The sequence below is a fragment of the Carya illinoinensis genome, chromosome 6, assembly GCF_018687715.1.
Source record: "Carya illinoinensis cultivar Pawnee chromosome 6, C.illinoinensisPawnee_v1, whole genome shotgun sequence".
Taxonomy (NCBI): Eukaryota; Viridiplantae; Streptophyta; class Magnoliopsida; order Fagales; family Juglandaceae; genus Carya; species Carya illinoinensis.
Window position 1 is genome coordinate 33,688,783 of NC_056757.1, and position 23,963 is coordinate 33,712,745.

General features: G+C 34.8%; 3 protein-coding genes and 1 pseudogene across 3 annotated transcripts; 3 read left to right on the plus strand and 1 right to left on the minus strand.

The window, feature by feature from the left end:
• Positions 1-2,245: 2,245 nt before the first annotated feature.
• Positions 2,246-3,353, minus strand: LOC122313039 (germin-like protein subfamily 1 member 13). Its single transcript, XM_043127743.1, has 2 exons — positions 3,151-3,353; positions 2,246-2,928 (listed from the first exon to the last, which is right to left on the minus strand). Exons 1-2 carry the CDS (start codon positions 3,281-3,283, stop codon positions 2,375-2,377), a joined length of 687 nt encoding a protein of 228 aa, XP_042983677.1. The 5' UTR covers positions 3,284-3,353; the 3' UTR covers positions 2,246-2,374.
• Positions 3,354-11,471: 8,118 nt separating this feature from the next.
• On the plus strand, positions 11,472-12,866 carry LOC122312794 (annotated as a pseudogene).
• A 6,007-nt stretch (positions 12,867-18,873) lies between these two features.
• On the plus strand, positions 18,874-20,500 carry LOC122312371 (protein DMR6-LIKE OXYGENASE 2-like). The gene is made up of 3 exons (XM_043126954.1): positions 18,874-19,470; positions 19,558-19,885; positions 20,023-20,500. Exons 1-3 carry the CDS (start codon positions 19,004-19,006, stop codon positions 20,284-20,286), a joined length of 1,059 nt encoding a protein of 352 aa, XP_042982888.1. The 5' UTR covers positions 18,874-19,003; the 3' UTR covers positions 20,287-20,500.
• A 152-nt stretch (positions 20,501-20,652) lies between these two features.
• LOC122312372 (salicylic acid-binding protein 2-like) lies at positions 20,653-22,717 on the plus strand. The gene is made up of 3 exons (XM_043126955.1): positions 20,653-21,933; positions 22,094-22,225; positions 22,339-22,717. Exons 1-3 carry the CDS (start codon positions 21,475-21,477, stop codon positions 22,621-22,623), a joined length of 876 nt encoding a protein of 291 aa, XP_042982889.1. The 5' UTR covers positions 20,653-21,474; the 3' UTR covers positions 22,624-22,717.
• Positions 22,718-23,963: the final 1,246 nt, after the last annotated feature.

Consider the following 23,963-nt stretch of genomic DNA (forward strand, 5'->3'; position numbering starts at 1 on the left):
TTTGACCATGTAATTAGTTGACCGTGTCTTTTTCTCAGGCATGAAATTCTATGATCATTTTGAGCATTCTAGGAAAATCTAATGTACTTGAAAATCTAGATATATTAACTTTGCTTCACACATATCTGGCCCCTAAATCCAATTATTATATTATTTGTTCTTATCTCATAGAGCTAGCCAGTTTTTTTATTTATTTTTATTTTATTTTTTTATCGTGCTAGCTGATCAAGTGTTTGTTCATCTCATGTATAGAATATTTTTACATAGTAGTAGTTTGAATTCATGATTTCCCAGAACTAGCAACTACGTACCAATTACTAAATATGCCAAGGCATTTGATATATTCTTGTTCGACATATATATGACTTATTCTAACTTTTCTTGATACCTGCCCTCACTTGCTCGCTTCCAGAAAAATCATGAATATATTACCAATTACTAAATAATTAATAAGTAAATGTTCATAATTAAGAAGAAAGGCAAGGTGGCCGGGTTTAAAATGGCGTACGCTAGTTGCAAAAGTCCAGCATCAGTAATGATGATAATCTATATTTTCTTTTCAGAAGTGGCATCTAGTCTCATGTTGATCCATATTCTTCCCTTTACGGCCTATGATCTGCAACATCAAAGATTGAAAATGGTTGTTAGGGTCAAACTGCCTTAGCTTGATTTAAGGCAAAAGCGGTACATGCGCGTTGTGCGAGGTACATATATTATTTGAAAAATGTTAGAGATATTAGTAGAGTTTAATTTGCAACTGCCAAACATACACTGCATTATAATTGAAAAAATAAATAGATAAATATGAAATTCACATAAAAAATTATTTCTTTAACGATTTACTCTATTATTTTTTAAAATGAGTACGTGGCGTTTGCACACTTTATGAGTACATATTACATCTAATATTACTCTTATTATTTTACTCTAGTCAATTAATTAACCCTCTTCTTCCTTCTTGATGCAGGTTTCTTTTTATATAAAAAAATCGTTGCTTTGAACTTCTTATTTCTTACCATAAAGTTGAAAAGAAATAATATTTACAATTATAAAGTCTGTAAGCGTCGAATACTCTTTTTAAAAAAAGTTAGTAAATATAGGATTCATATGATCAAAAAATTAATTTTTAATAATAAACCCTATTCTTTTCAATAAAAGTGATTGACATTTACATAATTCATGACTATATCTAACATTACTCGATCATTTGTTCTACTGGGAATGTGTAAAGTAACCGCATATTATATTGTAGCTTTTGCTTACTCGAGCCATTCCCGTTTTGACAGGGATTTTGTATTGTTTCAGCGGTTGCTCAAAGTTTTGGTCGATAGTTGCACCTAAAAAAATCATGAAAATTATATGCTGAATTTAAAGGAATAGTACTGATTGTGATACTCTGTATATTGGTTGCGAAAGACTAAAAAGATGTTTAATGCACTGAATTCATCGTATTTTAGTTAAAAGAATTAAAAAAGTAGCATTATCAGTCGATTAAGCCAAAGTAACCCTTTAGAGATGGGGCTTGGGACTCGGGAGTACGAGGTTATCCATACATACTAAACGTAAACGTGATAATAGCTGGATCCTGGAGACCTTTGACTAATCCATATATTTTTAAACTCTGATTTAAACGCTTTGATAGAGCCAGAAAATCACTCAGAATGACTGTGCAAGCAAAGTTAAAGAAGTGATTGCCTAATGCCTCTAGCCTGATTGTTATAACCTCCAGCTTCCAAAATAGAAGTCGGGACTTTGAAACTCCCTTCCTCAAATATATCAAAATAGAAAAAAAGTTGAAGAAGCGATGGCCAAAAAAAAAAAAAAACTATACAAGTAAAACAACCCAAAATGCATGTGGGTTTCTCATGGAGTACTACTACTGCTGGTTCCACTACTCCGGTCTCCGGAGTACGACGGCCAAGTAGTTTAGCTAACTCGACGGTGATGACAATATTAATTTTTGTGCACATATATAGGGATATGCGGTCTCAAGGAACATATATGGACGTGTTCAATCCATTCTTTAACCAGTCTTCGAGCTTATAATAATATTCTATTTGAACATATTTTTCTTTGTATATAATTCCTTGAGAAGAATATCGCTATATATATAAGAAGTAAGCATATGGAATCGAGGGATCTGAAAGCGATAATTAAGCAAAATAATCTATATACAGTTTTCGTATGTATATATATATTTATATTTATATGCACTGTTATGAGAGAGAGAGAGAGAGAGAGATGATAGTGCATATATAAGATACTATCTTATTTCATCATAATTTTAATTTTACGACGTTACAACAATCGAAACATAGGAAATCTTAATTTATTCGAACCATGCAGGATCGTCATGGCTTTTACAAACATTTCTCTAATTGTTGTTCCACCAGAACTGCTTCTGAAGGTACTCCACCAACTTCTTGTCCACCTGGAAGGCCTTGGTGAGAACATCGGGATTTATTTTTGGGTCAGATCCAAAGACTACATTTGCAATGGTGATGACCCCTGGATTTTGGCTGCTCAAACCAGCAAAGGCAACTGCGTTGGTCTTTCCCACATTCAACTGGAAGTGAATAAGACCAATTGGGAATACAAAGACATCTCCTGGGTATAGCATTTTGGTGAAGAGGCGGTTACCATCTCCGTTGGACGTGACAAATCCAACGTACAAAGTACCCTCTAAGACGATGATAAATTCAGTGCCACGTGGGTGGGTATGGGGAGGATTCAAACCATATGGAGCAAAGTCAATGCGAGCCAAGGATATGCCTAGGGTGTTGAGTCCTGCTAGATTGTCCACATTCACAGCAGTAACGTTCGACCCAAGAGGATTTGAGGTGTCTCTGGGAACGTTTAGTCCTGGGAAGAAAAAGTCATTGGCTGAGGCAAGTTTTGGGTCCTTGCAGAACTTTCCATTTACAAATACTGTAGAAAAAGAAAAGTAGTATGTCATCATCACAAATGGGACGTACAGACAGTACTTCCCATAACAATGGGAAATAACATAAACATACATATAATGCAAAAATTGGAAGTATAGTTAATTACATTAATCTATGGATTCATAACATGAGATAAACAATCGAAAGGATTCCTATGCAGAACGTAATGATAATAATAGTAGTACTGATCATAATGTTTACATACAAGCAGGAGCGGGATCCTTGACCGCAACACAAAAGTCTTGCAGAGGACTAGGGTCATAGGCAGAGGCAAGGGAGCAAGCCAAAGCCAAAAGGGCCACAGCTGCTACGAGGTACTTAGCTTTCATGATCTGCATGTTTGAGGATGTCTCTAGCACTTGCTTTTGGGTTGTGTATTCTTGCTTGGGTGAGAGGTGAGATGTGTTGCATGGAAACATGTCTATTTATAGACCGACCGAGGGGGAGTCTGCAGTACCGAACCGTTCTATATGTGCATGTTTTTTTCTTGGCACAGATAAGATCAACGAGACTTGGCAAGTCTATTTAATTAACACATTAAATAATGCTGGCAGATATTGAACACGCAACCAAATCGACCAAATCAGTTAGCTAGTGGAATGATTAATTCATTTGATTTAATATTGATTTGGTCCAATCACAAATAAACACTAATTACTTATTCATGGATGTTTAGGATCGATGTTTGAAATTGAAAATATGCAGGCTGATCAGGAAATGAACGCTTGACCGTCATGCATGTCTTTTTCTCGGGCATGAATAATAACTTCTTTGACGATTTTGAGCATTCTAGGAAAATTTTAATTAATTAATGTACTTCAAAATCTAGAAATATATATTAATGTCACACATGATATCCTCCAAATCCAATTAATATTTCATATTCTTACTCATAGAGCTGATATTTTTGTGTATACTATTATATATACACTACAACAAAAGCAGCTTTTTGCCATGGTTGAGAGTTGTTGGAAAAGGTCACCTTTAAGTCGCAATAACATTTATCCCATCAAATTACATTCGTGGGAGGTTGGTGGCATATAATAAGTGGGGAATACTATTTTCTCATGGTAAAAAATTTTCGTGGAAAAAGATTGATATTTCCCACGAAAACATCTAGTGGAAAAATTATTATGGTGTGGTGGCAAACGCTATTTGGATTTATTTACATGTGGTAAGTTAAATTATTTTTCCCACACGTAATGTTGGTCGGGATATGTATGTTCCCCACGAGACCATCCATAGAAAAATATGGTGGCAAAAAGATATATGTAATTATATCTTGTGGTTACAGTTACACATTTGCCACCAACTCCGTTTTGCCTATTATATCACGGATTGGGTTGTAGTTGTGAAATTGCACCTTTTCCCATCACATTGTATGATGGGTAATAGATGTTTAGTGTCGAAACAAGTAGTCCGAAAAAGGTTTTTGCTATGTTTACACAGATCATAATAACCATAACTTATTATGAAAACCCCATTCACAAAATCCTGTTATCCAAGTATATACAAAATCCAAGTATATAAAAAATCCTGTTACCCCATTCATCATATCCCAGTAATATATTTTTCCCATCAAAGAACCACATACAAATGATACACTTATCATTGACTTCCATAATAACCTGTCATGACATTATATATTGCCACTTTTACAAGATATACAAGAAATGCATATCTTGTATAGACACAAGTCAGGCATGCAATCTCCCAACTGAATTGTCATTACCAACTGCATTCATACCTGAAACCTTAATGTTAATTCATCACATATAAAATCAATGCCATGGACAATACAGTTTTCTTTACAATTGATATTCCAAGTACATGAGGGAATTATATCTACTGGCAATAAAATGACTCTTTGAAGGATGGGATGAAGGACATATACACGGATTACAAAGCATTAATGTGATCTGGGTTTCAATTTGTCGTGGAACCAACATGAGTGTTACTGCCTGTTGCTCCATTTAGCTCGGTTTAGGAAGTTTCCTGAAAATGAAATAGATATGCTTTCTACTGTCAAACACTATTATATTGAATGCATTCATATATCATGACATATTTTACACGTTCTACATAAACAAAAGAATCAGTTTCCCATATACATGTTCTTTAGCCTGCATCAATTACTTCGTCTCCCCATTCATACACAGATTATTTTTGTGGATCATCTACCTATAATTAATCATGAATGGTTTGCCAATATTATTAAGTTGATATTCCCATACAACTGCCCACTATATTAGCATTATAATTATGCTAATACTTAATATACTTCAGTTGAATATTTTGCATTCTGTTATGCAACTGCTATAGCTGAAACCATACCAATCTGAAATAGTATGTATATCAGTCATCAGTTTAAAACAACCATTACAAGGCACAGTTTATGAATTAGAGTTATGTACTATGTGCATAAACTGGTCTATAATACCAACACATCTATAGGTATTCCCATCTACCATCTCTCAGATATTAGGATATGCAAGTATATTCTTATTTGTTTTGCTGATCAAACACAATATTATTTGGTCATCCCTAGGTTGCATGAATTTCTCTATCCTCTTCACGGAATTATTGAGTACACTATTTCCCCACAACCCAACTCTGAAATGTAGTGATTTCTCCTCACCCATAGGTTTTGTTCCCAATATGATAATATAAAATGTTGTAAAAAGGATTGAACATGTATCATTACTCTTGATACAAACGTTCAAGAGTCCCGACAACCAAGTAAAATGGTATTCGGATTAGAAACCTTCTCTTCTTGTGTCATTTTCTTTTCCTTCTCAATGAAACTACGTGAATACAAAGCACAATTATTCAGAAATCAAGCAATGAGATCCAAGCTTTAAAGAAAGTCAAGGGCATGATATGAAGAGATGCATGCCTTGGTGCCAATACATCCAAGTGTCAATGGCAACAGTGATAAAAGATGAACATAGTTCCAAATGGACCTCGAGTAAGTCACTAAGAGGTTAGAAAGTGAGTTGAGTTGAAATCATGAGATGATAAAAGAATTAAAAATTGAATAAAATAATATTAAAATATTATTTTTTAATATTATTTTTATTTTGAGATTTATAAAAATCGAATTGTTTATTATATTTTATTTAAAATTTAAAAAAAATTGTAAAAATAGATAAAATGACGAGACATAAATCAATTAATAAAGATAAATAAGAGATTACTATAAAAGAAGGTTGCAACATTATATTGTAGAGACTAGAGAGAGAAATACAGATGAGAATTAAATGTTTTCACGATGGATTTCTGTCTCATTTACTTTTTCTTATTATATATGTCATGGCTACACATTTTCACCAACTGCATCATCTGCAGGACATAGATATATCTAACCATTTATTAACATCAATGGGAAGGATTTAAGTCTTGTGCTTATGTTTGGATTCAAACTTATTACCAGACCCATATATTGTTCCCACATTCCCTACATTATGAGTGGAAGTGGCCCTCCATTTTCCTTTTCCCAACTTAAGGATGAAGCTTGACAATGGGGTCACCTGCCTGTTGCCAATTAAAGTCATTGGCCGATGAAGCTTGACAATGGGGCATATATACAAGCATTTAGAAGGGCTTTTTGCTTAATCAAAGTAGCTACTTTGATTAAGCAAAAAGCCCTACACTCAAGGATAAAGGACATGTTTTTTTTTTTAACGCTAATCAATTTACCCACCAGTAGCTGATTATTTGCAATATATGCATCCTAGTAATTTATCATGTTGGAATTTATAAACACTATCATTCTTCCATCACAGGACAAATTACATTACACAGATTTAAAGCAAATATAAAAATTTACAAAATGCAAGAAACGGTAAGCATGCATATATATATATATAATTTATTTTACACAATCATACCACTTCATAGAGAAAGAAAACGAAGGGAGACTGGAAAAGGCTTACCGTGGCTTTCTTTGGCTCCGTGAGACGCACACACTGCGGCCTGATGAACTGGGTTCTGGAGCCTAGGGCAAACCGTGGGAGAATTTTGTGGAAATGGTTGAGTCAGTGAGCTTTAGGGTGGTTGGGGCTTCCGGGGATCCAATGAGCGGCGAAGAGGGTGAGCTACGACGGTCACGAAAGGAGGCCAAATCGTCTCACATTTGCTTATCGCGAGTTTGGGGGACGGGGGTGGGAAAGGGGGTAAACGGCTGGGTAAGAAATGAAAAAAGTCTGCAAAATAAAACAGAGAGGATCAGAATCGCGCGTGGTTTTATTAATTACTTTTTGCAGCAACATCAACTCGTGGGAAAAGCCTAACACAACTCATGGCAAATAACATGTACTCACGGATTCATGTGCCTATCATCACGTGCAAAATAGCGATGATGTTTATCTAGTGGAAAAACACTAAATTCTAACGTTAAAAGTTTTAAGCCATGAAGAATATTAATTATTAGATTCTTTTTCCCGTTACAAGAAAATGGTGGCATTAAATGATGAAATTCGTGGAAAAAAATATTATTGCCAGTAAAGTATTTGTCACCACTGTGATCTCATGGTAAATGACATGTTTCGCTTCCACGGATTACTCTGGTGACAAAATCACCACTGATTGCCACAATATTGTGTCGTGGAACAAGAACTCGTGGCAATAAGCTGCTTTTCTTGTTGAGTGCCTTCTGTTGACAAAATGACGTACGCTAGTTGCAAGAGTCCATGAACGTACATTATAGTAATCATAATCTATATTTATGTTTTTCTAAAAGTGCATACCATATATGTTGATCATGTTGATCCTAATTTCTTCCCTTTACCTATCTGCAACCTCAGATTCAAAATGGGTTGTTAGGGTCGAAATTAACTATTCAAAAACCAGGCAATGAGTTTAGATGCATTGTATTTACCATTTTTCTTTCCTAGGTGCTGCAGCCCATTTAATTAGATAAATAATATTTATAATCATAAAGTATGTAAGTGCCCGTGCAATTCTATTAAAAAAAGTGAGTAAATATGTTACTTAAAAAAAATTAATAATAAACTCCACTCTTTTTTAAAATGATTGCGCAATGCTAACTTTACAAATTCTACAATTATATCTAGCATTACTCAATTTATTAGCTTTCTTTATCAGTTTACGCTAGACGTACGGGCAATATACTAGCTTGCATGCTCTTGTCACCATGTTCTCTTACACTTCTTTTCTTCAACAAAATATGGATAAGGGAGAGGTTATTTTTCAGAGAAATGTCGGGCGTTTATAGATTGTGTATGATTTGTACATTATGACTTTAAAGAAAGAGATCAAAGACGTACTGAAAGGGGGAGAATGATTGAGGAAGCCCTCTTTTCTTCTCTCCTTTTTTTTTTTTTTTTTCCTCAAAACATGTGATTATATATATATGATATAGATTTTTTTTTTTTTTAATCTCAATAGCAACTATTTATCAGACAGAAAACGTTGCATCTTATGATCATAAAGTAGACTAAAGGTCGCTCCCATGAGATGTTTTCAAAACAGATCGAGAAAAAACCAAATACATGATCCAATCGAAGATCGAGCTTGGGATTTGGGTAGCTCTAACTGCAGCCCCCTAAAAGGAAATTCCAAGCCCCGCCACAGAATTCTTAAATCAGTTCTTACCAAACCTTTACCTGCTTGATTGGGAAGCCTCAACCATCTAGATTCTACTAAACGTCACGACATGACACTTGTTGCATTAATAGGAGTACTCGGTCTAATTAATAGAGATAAGAACGGTCACGCGTTGCCTCTCTTTTTTTTTTTTTTTTACACCATTTGAATATATAAAAAATGCTCTTTAGTTTATTAAATATTACAGTTCAAAATTACCTCTAGAATATTTTAATTTTTTAATTTTTTTAATTTATTCAATGATTAAGTAAGTAATTATTAATAAAAATTATATTTTTTTAATAATTAAATATGTTTAAAAATTTTGCAAAAACATAATTAGAAATACTGCTGGGTGGTCGGCTGGCACCACACTTGAATATATATGTTTTATGAGTAATATTGAATACAAGTTTCAAATAGATAAATTTTATGTAGATTGTTTGTAAAAATATATATATATATATTTCAAAAAAATCGATCCAATTAAAAAAGAATAATTTTTTTACATTTTTGAAAGTGATTCTAGTACTTTTATATAAAAGCTTGTATTAGATAATTTATCTATTTAGAAGTTGTATGTAAAAGTAATTTCTCAATCTTTTTAAATATAATAGGATGTCAGCTTGTCAATTAGTTGCTAACAAGAATCATATATCCACCTCCAAAAGTGAAGTTAGTACGATGAAGATAACTTTGTCTAGACGAGTTAATCCACCACGTACTCTTTCTTCATCACATACATATATTATATAGCATGATTCGTTGAAAGGGTAGAATACCTAATTTAAGTCGGTAAGAACTAACTAGAAGGTCTTGACCAATAATATTCCATAGTACCTCCTCTAAGCCATAAAATCCCACGAAATATAAATAAATAAATTATAAAAAATGAAGTATATACCCTCCAAGGCAGGCATGCATAAACAGATCAGCAGACTTTATCTAGCAAATTAAAATAATAGAATATTTAGTTTAATGACAAAAGATCAGATCGACCATTTGAACATGCATGCCCGGCGGGCCGGCCTCTTGACTCAGGAGGACAGGACGGGGTCAATTGTTTTTCAGGGAAAGGAAAATAGAAACGATTGGGTCAGATTACATGGCCAGAGTTCACACCTATTTCAAGATACTAATTTAGGTAACAATGTGGACTTTATGCGTTTTCTGGATTAATGCATAATGTCTAGATCAGCTAAATCAGAACTGCATGCACCAATCCATAATTATTTGAAGTGGTTGGAGATCAATGGTTGCCTTTTCAAATTCTGATTAGGTAGTGGTTAATTAATAGAAGGAATGGGCCGGGTCTTCCATTATATTAAAACAAAAATAGATAAATAGATGAAAACTTGACGAGTCTTACGTCATACCTTCCATGTATAAAGAAAAGGAAAATAATTTAATTATAAAGAGGTTATATAAAAGTAAATTTATAAATTGATATAACTTTATGTAGTGGTATATCGTATTGTAAAGTAGATCTAACAAGTGTTATGAAATTACATTAATTTGTAAGTTTATTTTGTATATTAATCTATTTGTGAATGTAGTTATTCTCTAAAAAAAAATTTAGACAGACAGCAGTTCAGTGATAATATTTATAAGTAATTTTTTTTAATCTTAAATTTCATCATTAGTAATTATATATTCAATGTAGCATATTTTAAGTTCTTTTTATTGGTTAAATATTAAAATAATAAAATTCATGATAAAAAACAATATTTTTCTAGCTATAGAAGGCAATTAAGATATCTTCAAGTACTATATATAACGGAAGGAGTTCCTAATTCTAGTATGGAGATAGAATATTCGAAGAGAGGGGCTTTTGCTTTCTTGTGAAGCTCAATTGTATAATCATGTTTTATGACATGATGGCCACCAAGCCATACTGCAATACAATATAGTAAAGGCCATTTGTTTAGTGAACTACGCTAACTCATTCCCATCAATTATATAATATCTGAAGTGGTCGACTTTGCTTGCATTTTCAATAATAGTACTGCATGATATATGGTTAAAGAATGGTTCACATACACATTTAAAAGAAGATCTTTAAGAGATCAAATCGTTCAATCTAGAGCATTTGCGTGTGAACTTGCATGCATATTGCGCTCGTACTCATGCCGATGTAGTTACAGTTGAAGGGGTCGCATTTGGTTTTCATTTTCAGTATGTATACATATAGACGAGCAGAAGTGATTAAAGAATGGTTCACATGACCCATTAAAACAATATCTAATAATGTGACACGCGGACAGGAGGAAGAGGAACTCGGGAAGATGAAGACCTAGAGGGATGTCGGCAACTAAAGTCTAACCTAGTTCGACTGAAGTCTAATGGGCTAGATGGGCCTCACCAGTGGTGGGCTGTGAAGAGGCTGGGTTTGAGGCCTGGTTCGAGTACAAGGCAGTAGACCTTTCTGTTGGGCCGGTTGGGCCATTTCTATTATTAGAAGTAGTATTTGTAAGCAACACTAGTTTATCTGTACGAGTCCATGGGCTTAAGGGGTAATTTCGTAGTTTCCCTATTATAGTACAAATAGTTGCCTCAGGGAAGTCGAGAAGCATATAGAACCTTTTGATTGTTACTGTTTCATTAAAATTTGGAGGTTCTCGCCTTGAAGAGAGCTTTTCTTACTTGAATCAATATACATTCCATTACATATTCATATTATTTCCTACTTTCATCATCTGTATACGTTACAAATAATCACTAATTATGACTTAATTGATACGTACCAAATCTTGCTTTATCAGTATAAGGAATAACATTAAAACTATTCAAAACTGATTCCACGACCCTCGATATATGGACATGTATTTCCATGCAACATTTCCCATCCCTAGATCTCCCAAGAGGAACAAAAATACATACAGATCGAATAGTACTACTTGCTAAAGCTAAAAATCAAATATGGCCTCAAATATGATGCAAGTTGTTGCTTCTAATTATCTTGCAACAATGCTTCTGCTGGCTTTGGCATGCTGCAGCCATCTCGCCTCTATCCCTACCTCTAATCCTGGTCCTTTGCAAGACTTTTGCGTTGCAATCAACACTTCTAGTACTTCTACTAGTATGTACAATATTATTACTATAATTATGTTCATTTTTTCTTGTGCACACCTTTTCATTTTCTGCATCATAAGTTATCTATGTACGTACCAATATAATAGAATTACTATTCCTTAATTTGTAAAAATAAGGAAACTCATTTGTTTCTACTATATTTGTAAATGGAAAGTTTTGTATGAACTCAAAGTTTGTTCCAGCCAACGATTTCTTTTTCTCAAAATTACATATTTTCAAAGACACCTCAAATCCACTCAGCTCGAATATCACTGTTGTGAATATAGACCAAATACTGGGCCTCAAAACACTTGGCATATCTTTGGCTCGCATTAACTTCGCTCCATATGGCCTAAATCATCTTTACATCTACCCTCGTGGCACTGAATTTTCGGTAGTTTTAGAGAGTACTTTGAAGTTGGTTTTGTCACTTCCAACGAAAACAATAATCGTCTCATCACCAAAGTTCTAAATAAGGGAGATGTCTTTGTTTTTCCGGTTGGTCTCATTCACTTCTAATTAAATGTGGTAAAGGCCAATGTCATTGCTTTTGCTAGTCTCAACAGCTAAAATCTTGGGATTATCACCATTGCAAAGGCTGTCTTTGAATCTAATCCTCTCATCAATGCCTTTTTAAGTGGATAAGAATGTGATTACTGTTAGTTTTGGTGGGACAACAATTAGAGAAATATGTGTAAAAGTCACCATGAATCATTAGATATTGTTTCGGACAAATTAACTATATATAATTGAATAAAAAAAGATTACTTTTTGCAACTAGCCACGTTGCTAGTTGCAAAAAGTTCGACAGTACCTTATCTTTATTTCCTTCCGGTGCCTGCAACTTGATGCGTTGGTCCTTTCTTTTGATCTTGATCCCTGCAACGTACCGCGTACATGTATTATTGAGAAAAGTAAGATAAGTACTTTAATGAGAAAAGTAATTTTGATCTCCGAAGGAGCCGGCCAACGATGTAGCTAGTTAGAATTTTTTTTTTTTCTTATCACTTTTCTATTTATTTTAATTCACCATTCCTTAGCAAATACACCAACTTTTAACTTAAAACCAATTAAGTAGACCTTTGATATATAATTATCTGGTAGTCCCAACGAGTTCTTTCTCTTTCTCCCGTTCTCTCACTCTAGAGGCATTTTTCCTCTCTGCCAAAAAACCCATGCATCTCTTCGTCTCAACCCAGAGGAGGTGGTGTGACGCCCCCAAATTCCGTTTGGGATCGGACGGACATTTGAAGCGTCGAGACATGCAACACAAGGTTACCTGCCCCCGTTCATGACATATAAGATGCAATAATCCTAACATGCATCTAACATTATGCAATATTCGCAGCGGATAATTTTTTTCTTTAGCAATACTATGCACCAAACTGAAAATATCCCAATACTTAAAGCATACTTCATACATAAAGATCCATTGAATAACTAAGATCACAGCACTATTTCAAAATAGTTATGATCCAATAGTACTGGAGATGCAATTCCATCGTACAAGTAGTAATTTAACTACTATATTAACATTAACGACGCACCGTCGTTCAATCGACTGTATCTAGTTGGTCAGCTCCTGATCCTCCTTCAGGTCCTGTAACAAGATCTACCATTCGGGGGGAATGGTAGTTGGGACTACCACAGTGAGATTTGATTACAAATCTCAGCAAGTTAACAAAAAACTTCCACACGGACTAATGATGCATGGATGACAGTAAAAGCATAAATGCATAATCAAATTCATAAGTAATTAAAGAATAACTTAGCGTACAATATAGCATAATTGTCATAACTTAAATTGAAACATGAACTGGACTTGACTTAGCATGAACTTGCTCTGAAACTTGAATTAACATGAAAAATACATACTCCACAGTTGTTGTGGCCCCATGTATTCTACGTGTAAATACATACTCCACAGTTGTTGTGGCCCCATGTATTCTACACAAACTTGACTTAACATTAAAAATACATACTCCACAGTTGTTGTGGCCCCATGTATTCTACACAAACTTGACTTAACATGAAAAATACATACTCCACAGTTGTTGTGGCCCCATGTATTTTACGCATCACAATTGTAGTTAAATACATACTCCACAGTTGTTGTGGCCCCATGTATTCTATACAAACTTGACTTAACATTAAAAATACATACTCCACAGTTGTTGTGGCCCCATGTATTCTACGTGTAAATACATACTCCACAGTTGTTGTGGCCCCATGTATTCTACACAAACTTGACTTAACATTAAAAATACATACTCCACAGTTGTTGTGGCCCCATGTATTCTACACAAACTTGACTTAACATTAAAAATACATACTCCACAGTTGTTGTGGCCCCATGTATTCTACACAAACTTGACTTAACATGAAAAATACATACTCCACAGTTGTTGTGGCCCCATGTATTTTACGCATCACAATTGTAGTTAAATACATACTCCACAGTTGTTGTGGCCCCATGTATTCTACACAAACTGAATATACTCAAGATGAAACGTGACTGGAATATGAAAGGACTGAAGTCCTGACGTAACATAACGTGACTTGAACATAACTTAGAATACATGCCCAACTTGAGATAGAAACATTTCGTAACATGGCATAACATATAATAGACAACATATTTAACATGACATACTTGTAATGTACAGTAATACATGACAGAATATATTATGTAACAGATAAAAATTGATGACAGAATAAATTCTGTACAATAGACAATTACGTGATAACTTGGCATGACATGACATATATGATAACATACATACATACATTGTAGTTCCTTTACTTAGCACACATACACAGTAGACTGTTAGTAAGTTAAAAGCTAACTTACCTCGATCTCCGCGTTTCTTATAAAACTTCAAGTGCGATCACGAGGAACTGTAATTAGTGATTCTAAAAGTTAGAACTAAATCACTAATAATTTGAAATATGGAAAATACTAACTTAAAGAGTAAAATTTTCATTTTACTCTCTACATGTGGGAAAATGACCGTTTTACCCATAACTTAAGGATTTTGCATACTAACTCCAAAAGTTTCCAAAATTTACATTCCTCATGTAAATCTTGTCCTAAATTTAAATATCAACTCAGAAAAATTTAAAACAAAACACAACTATGAAGAACACACTATGGTCGAAACATCCATAGGTCATTTCCCTTTATTTTTGTTGCAATTCCTTCTAACTTCAAAACTCATGCTTAAACCAAAATTTTGCAACAAACATTTTCCAATCCTAAGTTCAAAACCATACTTAAAACATCCATTTAGAAAAAGCTAATAATCAACACCAAACTTTTTTGTAAAAAGATCCAAGCACTTGAATCACAAGTTTTGACCTTAAATCAAAACATCTTCAAGAATTTCAAAAATCAAATCTTACTTCTAACATATTCATAATATCATCCTAACATCAACCATGCTTTAAATCATCAAACTAAAGTCACCAAAATCACAAAATAATATTTGGAGTTTTTAGTTTTACAATTAGTCCAAAAACATAAACTTTTCCCTCAACTAGTTTTGATAAATCTCTTGATCTATGACTTATAAATATATGATCTTCAAACCAAACCATCACATGGTTTAAAAAGATGTCCTAAAACATATATAAGCTTCTAATTCAAGATCATATGGTTAGAAATTAACCAAAACATAAATTTAGCCAAAAATATCCACACTTTGACTTATTTGAATATCTCTTTGCATAAAATTTCATATCTTTGAAACTAACATCAAATATCTTCAAAATAATAATATAACATGTATATAAGATGTTTAGGATCCTCCAATAAAATTATCAAAGTCATTAGAATAGGTTTAGACCACCAAAGAGTTAAACTTTCTCAAAACAGAAACTGTTTTTCCTCTTCCAGTTTCTAAGTTTCTAAATCTAAGAAAATCTTTCATCAAAACCTTTAATCATGCAAAAATCCTCAACCAATAGTCACATATACATGTTAACAATACTCCATAAAAATTTCGGACCAATATCTATCCATTAGCTTGGTCAAAAACTCCAAATTATAACATATTCTCCAGTTTATCTCCCAGAATGACCTTTTTATAGTTTACACAATATTTGACTGACCAAATGATTTTCAAATGGGGCAAATAAGATATCCATGTAAACTAGACTCAAAAAGGAACAACTTACATGAAAGAGACTTTATGATAAAACACTTACAAGAGCTTCGAAATGGGCATGCAAAAGATCTCCTACAATCTGTCCGAGAGAGAGTGTTTGATAATCTTTCAATGGAAAGCATAAATGAAGTAATTTCGTGGGGAGGGATGGCTGGAGATATTTGTGGATAAGATATGGAAGAGATGAGGCTGGAGTGAGAGTTAAGTGTAGGACTCTCTTACCGGAGTGAGAGTGGAGTGTAGGACTCTCTTACCTAATAATATCTACAAAAATCAACTCAAGATATTTTTACCCAATAATATCCACGAAATTAGTTCAAAATATTTTCTAAATGTGGAGTAGACTTGGAAGAGTAAGGTGGTTAAAATCTTTCCATGTGTATTTTAAATCTATGTTCTTAAGATATTTTCCAAATGTGTATTTTGCTTAGGTGTCATGATCTCACACTTTGATTTCCTTCACAATTCCATCTAATGGTTTCTCTTTGTGCTAAGTATCTAATACTATTCATTATGTGTGGTTAAGATCTTGCCAAGTATCCAAATAAAATTTCGCTAACCTAATTTGGACATTTCACACTGTGATTTTGAAAACACTGCATTTAGTACGTTTACCGAGATTACTATTCACTCCAAAAATAAACGTAATAAACTTAGTACTAAAAAATCCTAAATATTCAATTAAGCCTAGTGGTATAGACTATAATGTATTCTGACACTTCTAACTATCTCAAATAATTAAAATCGCATTTTTGGCACCATAGTGAGTGATAACACTAACTATGTTGACAGGCTAAAACCTATGCGATTAGTCGATTCGTGTAAACTTACGGAATTTTCACGAGGTTCTTAAGGTCAAAAGAAATTCCACAATTGAATTTCTAGCGGGCTGTTACAGGTGGCCTCCTCCCTTCTAGCTTGCCCAAAATTTGTTTTTGTTTTATATTGGTCTTTTTATAGTTTTCAATCAATAGCAAAAAGAAATGTCGATCTACTGCCTTCCGACCCTCAATGACCATCACACACCCAACCATAAGTCTCCCTAGCCGCCGATCTTTCATATAGAAGAAAAAGAATGCCAAACGGAAAGGCACATGAGCTACACAAGTGGCTTAAACCACACAAGAGATCCACATGCCGCCGCACCAAGGGGTGTCTGTTACACCAAGCTCGGCATTTTTAGGACTAACAACCTCAAATCCTTTAGAACTGACCATCATCCACTCTCCTAGTATGGCATGTGGCTCCCACAAGCCACCACTGTCTCAAGCAGTCATATGCTGGTGATTCAGTACATCTCCAATTTACTATCTTTTACTTCTCCTAACCAATGATCGTGGAAAAGAGGTAATAAAAATCTTCGACAATCAGTCCAAACCACCAAAATATAGCACATAATCACTTCATTGCAACTTCTAGTCGCAGTCTTACAATCCATTTTCAACCTGTATCAAAGCCGCTTCAAGCAGCTTCCCTTTGTGGAAAATGGGTGGAGATCAAGTTGTTGGTTCTAGATCTCTCTTTTTTTCTTCTTTTTTTCTTATTTTATATTTGTTGATTTGGGATGAAAGATGTGTAAAACACATCATTTACATCACTTAAATAAACAGTTTTGATTTGTAATATTCAAGTTTTAAAATTTATCTTTCAAATCAAATTATGTCGTCTAAATAGTACTTTAATAAGTATACTCTACACATCAGCTTGAAAACATAATTTTCCTTTCTTAAGAGAAAACCTATTTATAAGTCATACTTTTACACACTCAACACATTGTTGATGTGCTATATATGCTAAAAATCTATTGGTATTTTAGTTTTTTTAAGTTATAATGAATTTCACTATATGTGGCCATGTTAACACACTAACTTATATATAGCAAAACTCAAGAAGTGGATAAATTTGAAATTTACATGAAAAAAAAAAACTAATTTTTAATGATAGATCTCGCTAATGTTAAAAGATAATGCATAAGATTTATACGCTCTAAGATTACATCTAATATTATTCTTCTAAGGAAAGAAAATTGTGCAGTATTTCTAATAGAGCTTTAAGCTCGTTTATTTGCGTAGATTTGGTTCAAGTCATATGACGAATAATTCAGTTGTAGTATGTTGAAGAAGAAAATGACTGCTAATGAGTCCTAACGAGCCGGGATGTGCACCAACCACAATTCTTAACGATCGTGTTGAATCTCTTTAAAGATGGTGGCACTTTTGGACTTTCGTTTCTTTTGTGTTATAATTTTATTTTAATTACTATGAATTCTAACATCACATAATATTGATAAAATTCTTAACCATCATTAAATTTATAATTTTTTGATGTAATATTAAATTATTAAAAAAAGAAAAATAATTTGCTTTTTAGTTCTTAGATAGCATGGCGAAAGAAGGATGATAATAAGATGAAGACCAGCGAACTATCATCTGGCACATAAAACCCCGTGGAAAATTTGTTAGAATGATCTAGATCTATAAAAAGAATCTAAATCATAAAATTAGAGTAATGATTTCTACATGCATGCTTCGAATTTATTAATTTCATGCAGGACCTTTGTAATCTTATGAAAAACAAAATTTAAAAAAAAAAAAAAATACATGATTGCCTATGCAAATAAGTAAAAATGATTGTACCTAACATTTTTGTTTATGTTTTGAGAAATGCTGCTGTGCCGTCTCATGTATACCGCTACAGTATACTGCTGTCTTTTTTTTTTACTTAGAAATTAGGAAAATAATTTTAAATATATTAATGTATTTTTTTATTTAATAATTAAAAAAATGATTAAATTAATATTAAGAAAAAAAAAACATTAAATAGTATGCCAGCGGTACGGTGGAGGCGGCATAGTAGCCGTTCTCTTATGTTTTTACTTTTCTATAATAGTTCGTGCAAGATCCAGATCTGTACGTGCAAGACTTGTACACCTGAAAGTTCTCTGTCAGAATCCTGAAACAAAAAAAAAAAAAAAAGCATTGCAAAATTCATGGCTGTTTAATTTCTTGCGCTCATCTGTTAAATTTGTCAGGAGACCCAAAACACAGGCAGGTTCAATGAATGTAAAATCCGAAAGAACAAAAAGCCAAGTAAACCACGGACGTATCTGCCGTCACATATATAACATCGTTGACTCTAGCATTTTTTTCATAACATATCCTTTTTCTACATTTTCTCACCCTCTTCTTCGAATCTCAGCTGCCAGTACCAGCCATGGGAGAGGTAGACCCTGCGTTCGTCCAAGCCATCGAGCACAGGCCCAGGCTCAAACCCATCGAGGTGGCTGACGATATCCCAGTTATCGATCTCTCCAGCGTCCTCAACCCTCCAGATCACAACACCACCCAACAAATATTCACTCGCATCGGCGCTGCATGCGAGACATGGGGGTTCTTTCAAGTCGTGAACCACGGAGTCCCAGCAGAGCTGCGTAGAAAAGTTGAGGCCGTGGCTAAGAAGTTCTTCGACGGGTCGTCCGAGGAGAAGAGGAAGGTGAAGCGGGACGAGGTGAACCCTATGGGGTACTATGAAAGTGAGCACACTAAAAATGTGAGGGACTGGAAAGAGGTGTTTGATTTTGTGGTTCACGATCCGTCACAGATTCCGGCCTCCCATGAACCTGATGACAAGGAACTGAGGATTTTGACCAATCAGTGGCCCCAATTTCCGGCCGAGTTCCGGTAATTTTTAGTGTTAATTGTACTGATCAAACTCTTGCCTTGGAACTGAATTTGTATTTACGGCGAAACCAAACTCGATTTTTATAGGGAAGCATGTGAGGATTATGCACGTGAAGTGGAGAAACTGGCGTACAAGTTGTTGGAACTTATTTCTATGAGTTTAGGCTTATCTGCTAATCTCCTGAATGGTTATTTCAAAGACCAGACGAGCTTTATCCGGCTCAATCACTATCCTCCGTGCCCTTTCCCCCACCTGGCTCTTGGTGTCGGCCATCACAAGGATGCTGGTGGCTTGACTGTCCTTGCCCAAGATGATGTTGGAGGATTGGAAGTGAGGCGAAAATCAGACAGGGAGTGGATTCCTGTTAAGCCTACCCCGGATGCCTATATCATTAATGTTGGTGATATTATTCAGGTACCATTAATTTCTGAACATTTTGCACGATGTTGTCATCATTTAAAATTGTGTTTATCTCTCTCGGTATTGGACAATCTATTTCATTCAATCCGGGAATTAGAAAGAATATCAATCGGGTATATATATTTATACAGGTTTGGAGCAATGAAAAGTATGAGAGTGTGGAGCACAGGGTGGTGGTGAATTCTACTAAGGAAAGGTTCTCTATTCCATTCTTCTTCAACCCAGCCAACTACACCATGGTGAAACCTCTGGACGAACTGGTAAATGAGAAGAACCCTGCAAAATACAGGGAATACAACTGGGGAAAGTTTCTGGCCACGAGAAGCCGCAGTGATTTCAAGAAGCGGGATGTCGAAAACATCCAAATTTATCATTTTAGAGTATCGGCTAATTGAAATAGGGCGGTAGTTAATGTGTGGAATACACATGATCTAGTAGCAAAGAAGAAACAGCTAGGCTTTTGGAAACATTAGTTGCAGTACTAGATCCTTCTTCATACTGTAATTTCTTGAAGTGCATGCATTTGGATTACTAGCAGTAATAATATTGGAACAAGTACTATTCTTGAAGTACATTATATATATCTATGAACAAATTTCTTTCCTGTTACTCTTGATCCTGTCCAGTAACTCACGTAGCTAGATCCCATATGCATGACTCTAGACAAATCCCAGGAAAACAAAAGTTGGCCAACCCACTATGAACGCATTGTTCGAGAAGATCACCTATTTCTTGAGTGGCTGCTTTCAAAATTAAAGGCGTAAAAGCATAAAATATGGTAAGATCCATGTTCATATTTAGCTGGAGTACTTATATGGGCCAAATTAAATTGGGTCCTACCGCAAAAGCGGTTAATTTCAACCGAGAGAGAGAGAGAGAGAGAGAGAGACCTTTGTGATATACAATATTCAGATAAGTGATCTTGGTATATATTGTTTGGAAATGTAAAGTTATTATTCTTCGTAAAAATTTTAATTAGACTCCAATTATATCATTTAAGTAATCGTTTGGAATTATAGGTCATGAGATAAGTGATGAGGGTAGGTGGCACAAAAGAAGTGATAAGAATAGATAGTGTACTTATGTGATCTCATTGTTTGGGATGAAAAATTCTTACCCTTTATAATGTTTCAATAGGTATAGTTTATGAAAAATGATATTTATAATTGTAAAGCATTCAAACACTACATAATCACTCTTTTTCGAAATGATTACGCGGTACGGTATTTGTGCACTCCAAACTGTAAATAGTATTAAATGTTCAAGTTTTTTATTTTTTTATTTTTAAAAAAAGGCTAGTTAAACTCAATTTGAAGTCTTCCCAAAACCTAAATAAATAAAGGATGGTTCAGTCGCCGCCCTAACCTAAAATACACTCATAATCCCGTGAGCACTTCAACCTGTTTGATACTTGTCACAAGAACAATTTCCAAGTCTCATCTAAAACCTGAAGCTAAATAAAAAATAAAACCGCTGGCCCATTAGAAAAAGAGTCAATCTTCAAAACCTACCACTTACAGGCCATTTATAATAATAAGCCATTGATAATTTGCTTGGTCCACAGGAAGAAGTTGGAACATAATATGGTGCAAATCAGAAAGACTCAAATCAAGTCCCTTATTGTCTTCCTTATCTTCCTCTCATCCACTGCGATTGGTGCAGCTATGGAGCCACCACGACCTAGCATCAGCAAGCACTTTGTGCTGGTTCATGGATCATGCCTTGGAGCCTGGTCCTGGTACAAGCTCCTGCCTCTGCTCAAATCTTCCGGCCACAAAGTCACAGCACTAGACTTAGCCGCTTCTGGTGTCAACCCTGTGCAGCCGAGCGATCTCCGATCCATTTCTGACTTCTTTAGACCCTTGAGGAAGTTCATGGAAACTCTTCCTCCTCATGAAAGAGTCATCCTTGTCGGTCATAGCCTTGATGGGTTGGCAATTTCTCAAGCAATGGAGTCTTTTCCGAGTAAGATTTCTGTTGCTGTTTTTCTCACTGCCTTGATGCCAGGCCCGACACTCAACATTTCCACACTCAATCAAGAGGTACTACAGATTAAATTAAAAGATGGGATCTTTTCAATTTCTCTCAATCAAAATTAATCATGGTCCTTAGGGACACGGCCTCTGACCAGGGTAATGCAAGAACAAGTCTACTATTTGAATTATGAATTCATGTCACTTTTTTCTCCTGCATTTACTACAGTCGTTTAGCAGACAAGATACTCTATTGGACAGTCGTTTTTCGTATGACAAAGGCCCAGACAAGCCTCCAACAAGTTTCATTTTCGGTCCCTTGTACTTAGCATCCAATGTGTTCCAGCTCAGCCCAACTGAGGTAAGAAAAACATATATGTATGGATGTTTTGTTGAAAGTGAGATATCAACCGCCTGATCATCATCAAACTGTTGCTTTTATAACAGTGTGCGTGTATGATAAAATTGCTTTAGGATTTGGCACTGGCTACAATGCTGTTGAGACCATTACCTCTGTTTAGTGATGAAGACCTTTCAATGGAGCTGATGCTTTCCACTGGAAAGTACGGGTCGGTTAATCGGGTTTACATCATGTCCGAAAAAGATAAGGTTGGGAAGAGGGATTTTCAATGGTGGATGATCGAGAGAAATCCACCCAACTCTCTGATGGAGATCACAGGATCCGATCACATGGTCATGATGTCCAAGCCTAAACAGCTTTGGGCTCGTCTCCAAGAAATTGCTGAAAAATATTCCTAAATCGGTTTTTCATGCATGGGACTGTTTACTGTTAACATATTACTGTCAAAAGGTGTATAGTTATCATGTATTATTTGAAACTTTTTCCTCTAAATTTCTTAAATTGTCTGATAATTCTCTAATCATTTTAGAAACAATACATGATAATTCAAACCATTGGTAGATAAATTAAAAATAAATAAATAATTTTCTAAACACTTATTTTTTTAATAGTGAAAAAACAATGAATTTTGTTTCTCTTACCCACTAAGGCTTGGTTTTGTTACAAAACAAAATATCTAATTTCATCTAATCATTACCACTTTCTAAATTTCTAAACAAAATATAATAAATAATTTAACTTTCATTTCATCTCATCTTATCTCATATCTGTATAACCAAACGAGGCCGACATATGTACCAATCCCAAGTTATCCAAAACCGAAACCAACATGCTAAAATGGAAAATATGTGGTCGACATAATCCTTCCTATGCTTAGCTATTGCTAGCAAAGAATGTGCACAGAACAACGAGCAAAACTGCCCATAACTTAACGCCCCCCCCCCCCCCCCCCCCCCCCCCCCCCCCCCCCCCCAAAAAAAAAAAAAATCTTGGTCCCTCACTAATGTACCTAATTTTGTTGTTTTATACGACATGCTCTCCCAGGCATTTTTGTCTAATTGATCAAGAAAGAGACAAACATTGACAAGACAAAACCTTTTGAAAACCAATCACAATACGCCAAGAAAAAGATGAGTGCTCTTCTCCTACATTATTAGCTTGATATGTACAAAGTATCTATCTTTTATGGATATTTTCAACAGAATTATTCTATTTCTAATTGTTTCCCCTGAAATTTGACCTTAAAATCATGTCATTTTAAGGTCATACCATGATATTTTGAAAGAGGAATTAAGCTAACCGGTTTAGATTTTAGACCATCCAAGATTCGAAAAAGGGTTGCGTTGACAGAATTAAGTTGGAATTTTAGAGATCAAATTGACGAGATTCTTCTGAGGATATCAACACATCTCCAGCCACATCGAAAGATATCAAAACGAAAATCAAGCCGCATCGAAGCAATCTAAAGAGCACCAAACTGGTAGTCGACCGCAAGAGAGAATCCATATATATTAGAGGTTACTCACATCAACCAAATCCTCAAAAATGGTTCTCTCTCTGAAACATCAAATTCAGCATGTAACTACACATTTGAAGAAGAAGAAGAAGAAGAAGAAGAAGTGGGAAATAGAACTAATTAAGGAAGAAAGGCAACATAAGGAATATTGGGAGTTCCAAAACCAGTGTAAGTAAGCTGTGGAGCAGAGTTCTGGTGGAGGACGATGCCAACAGCTTCGGC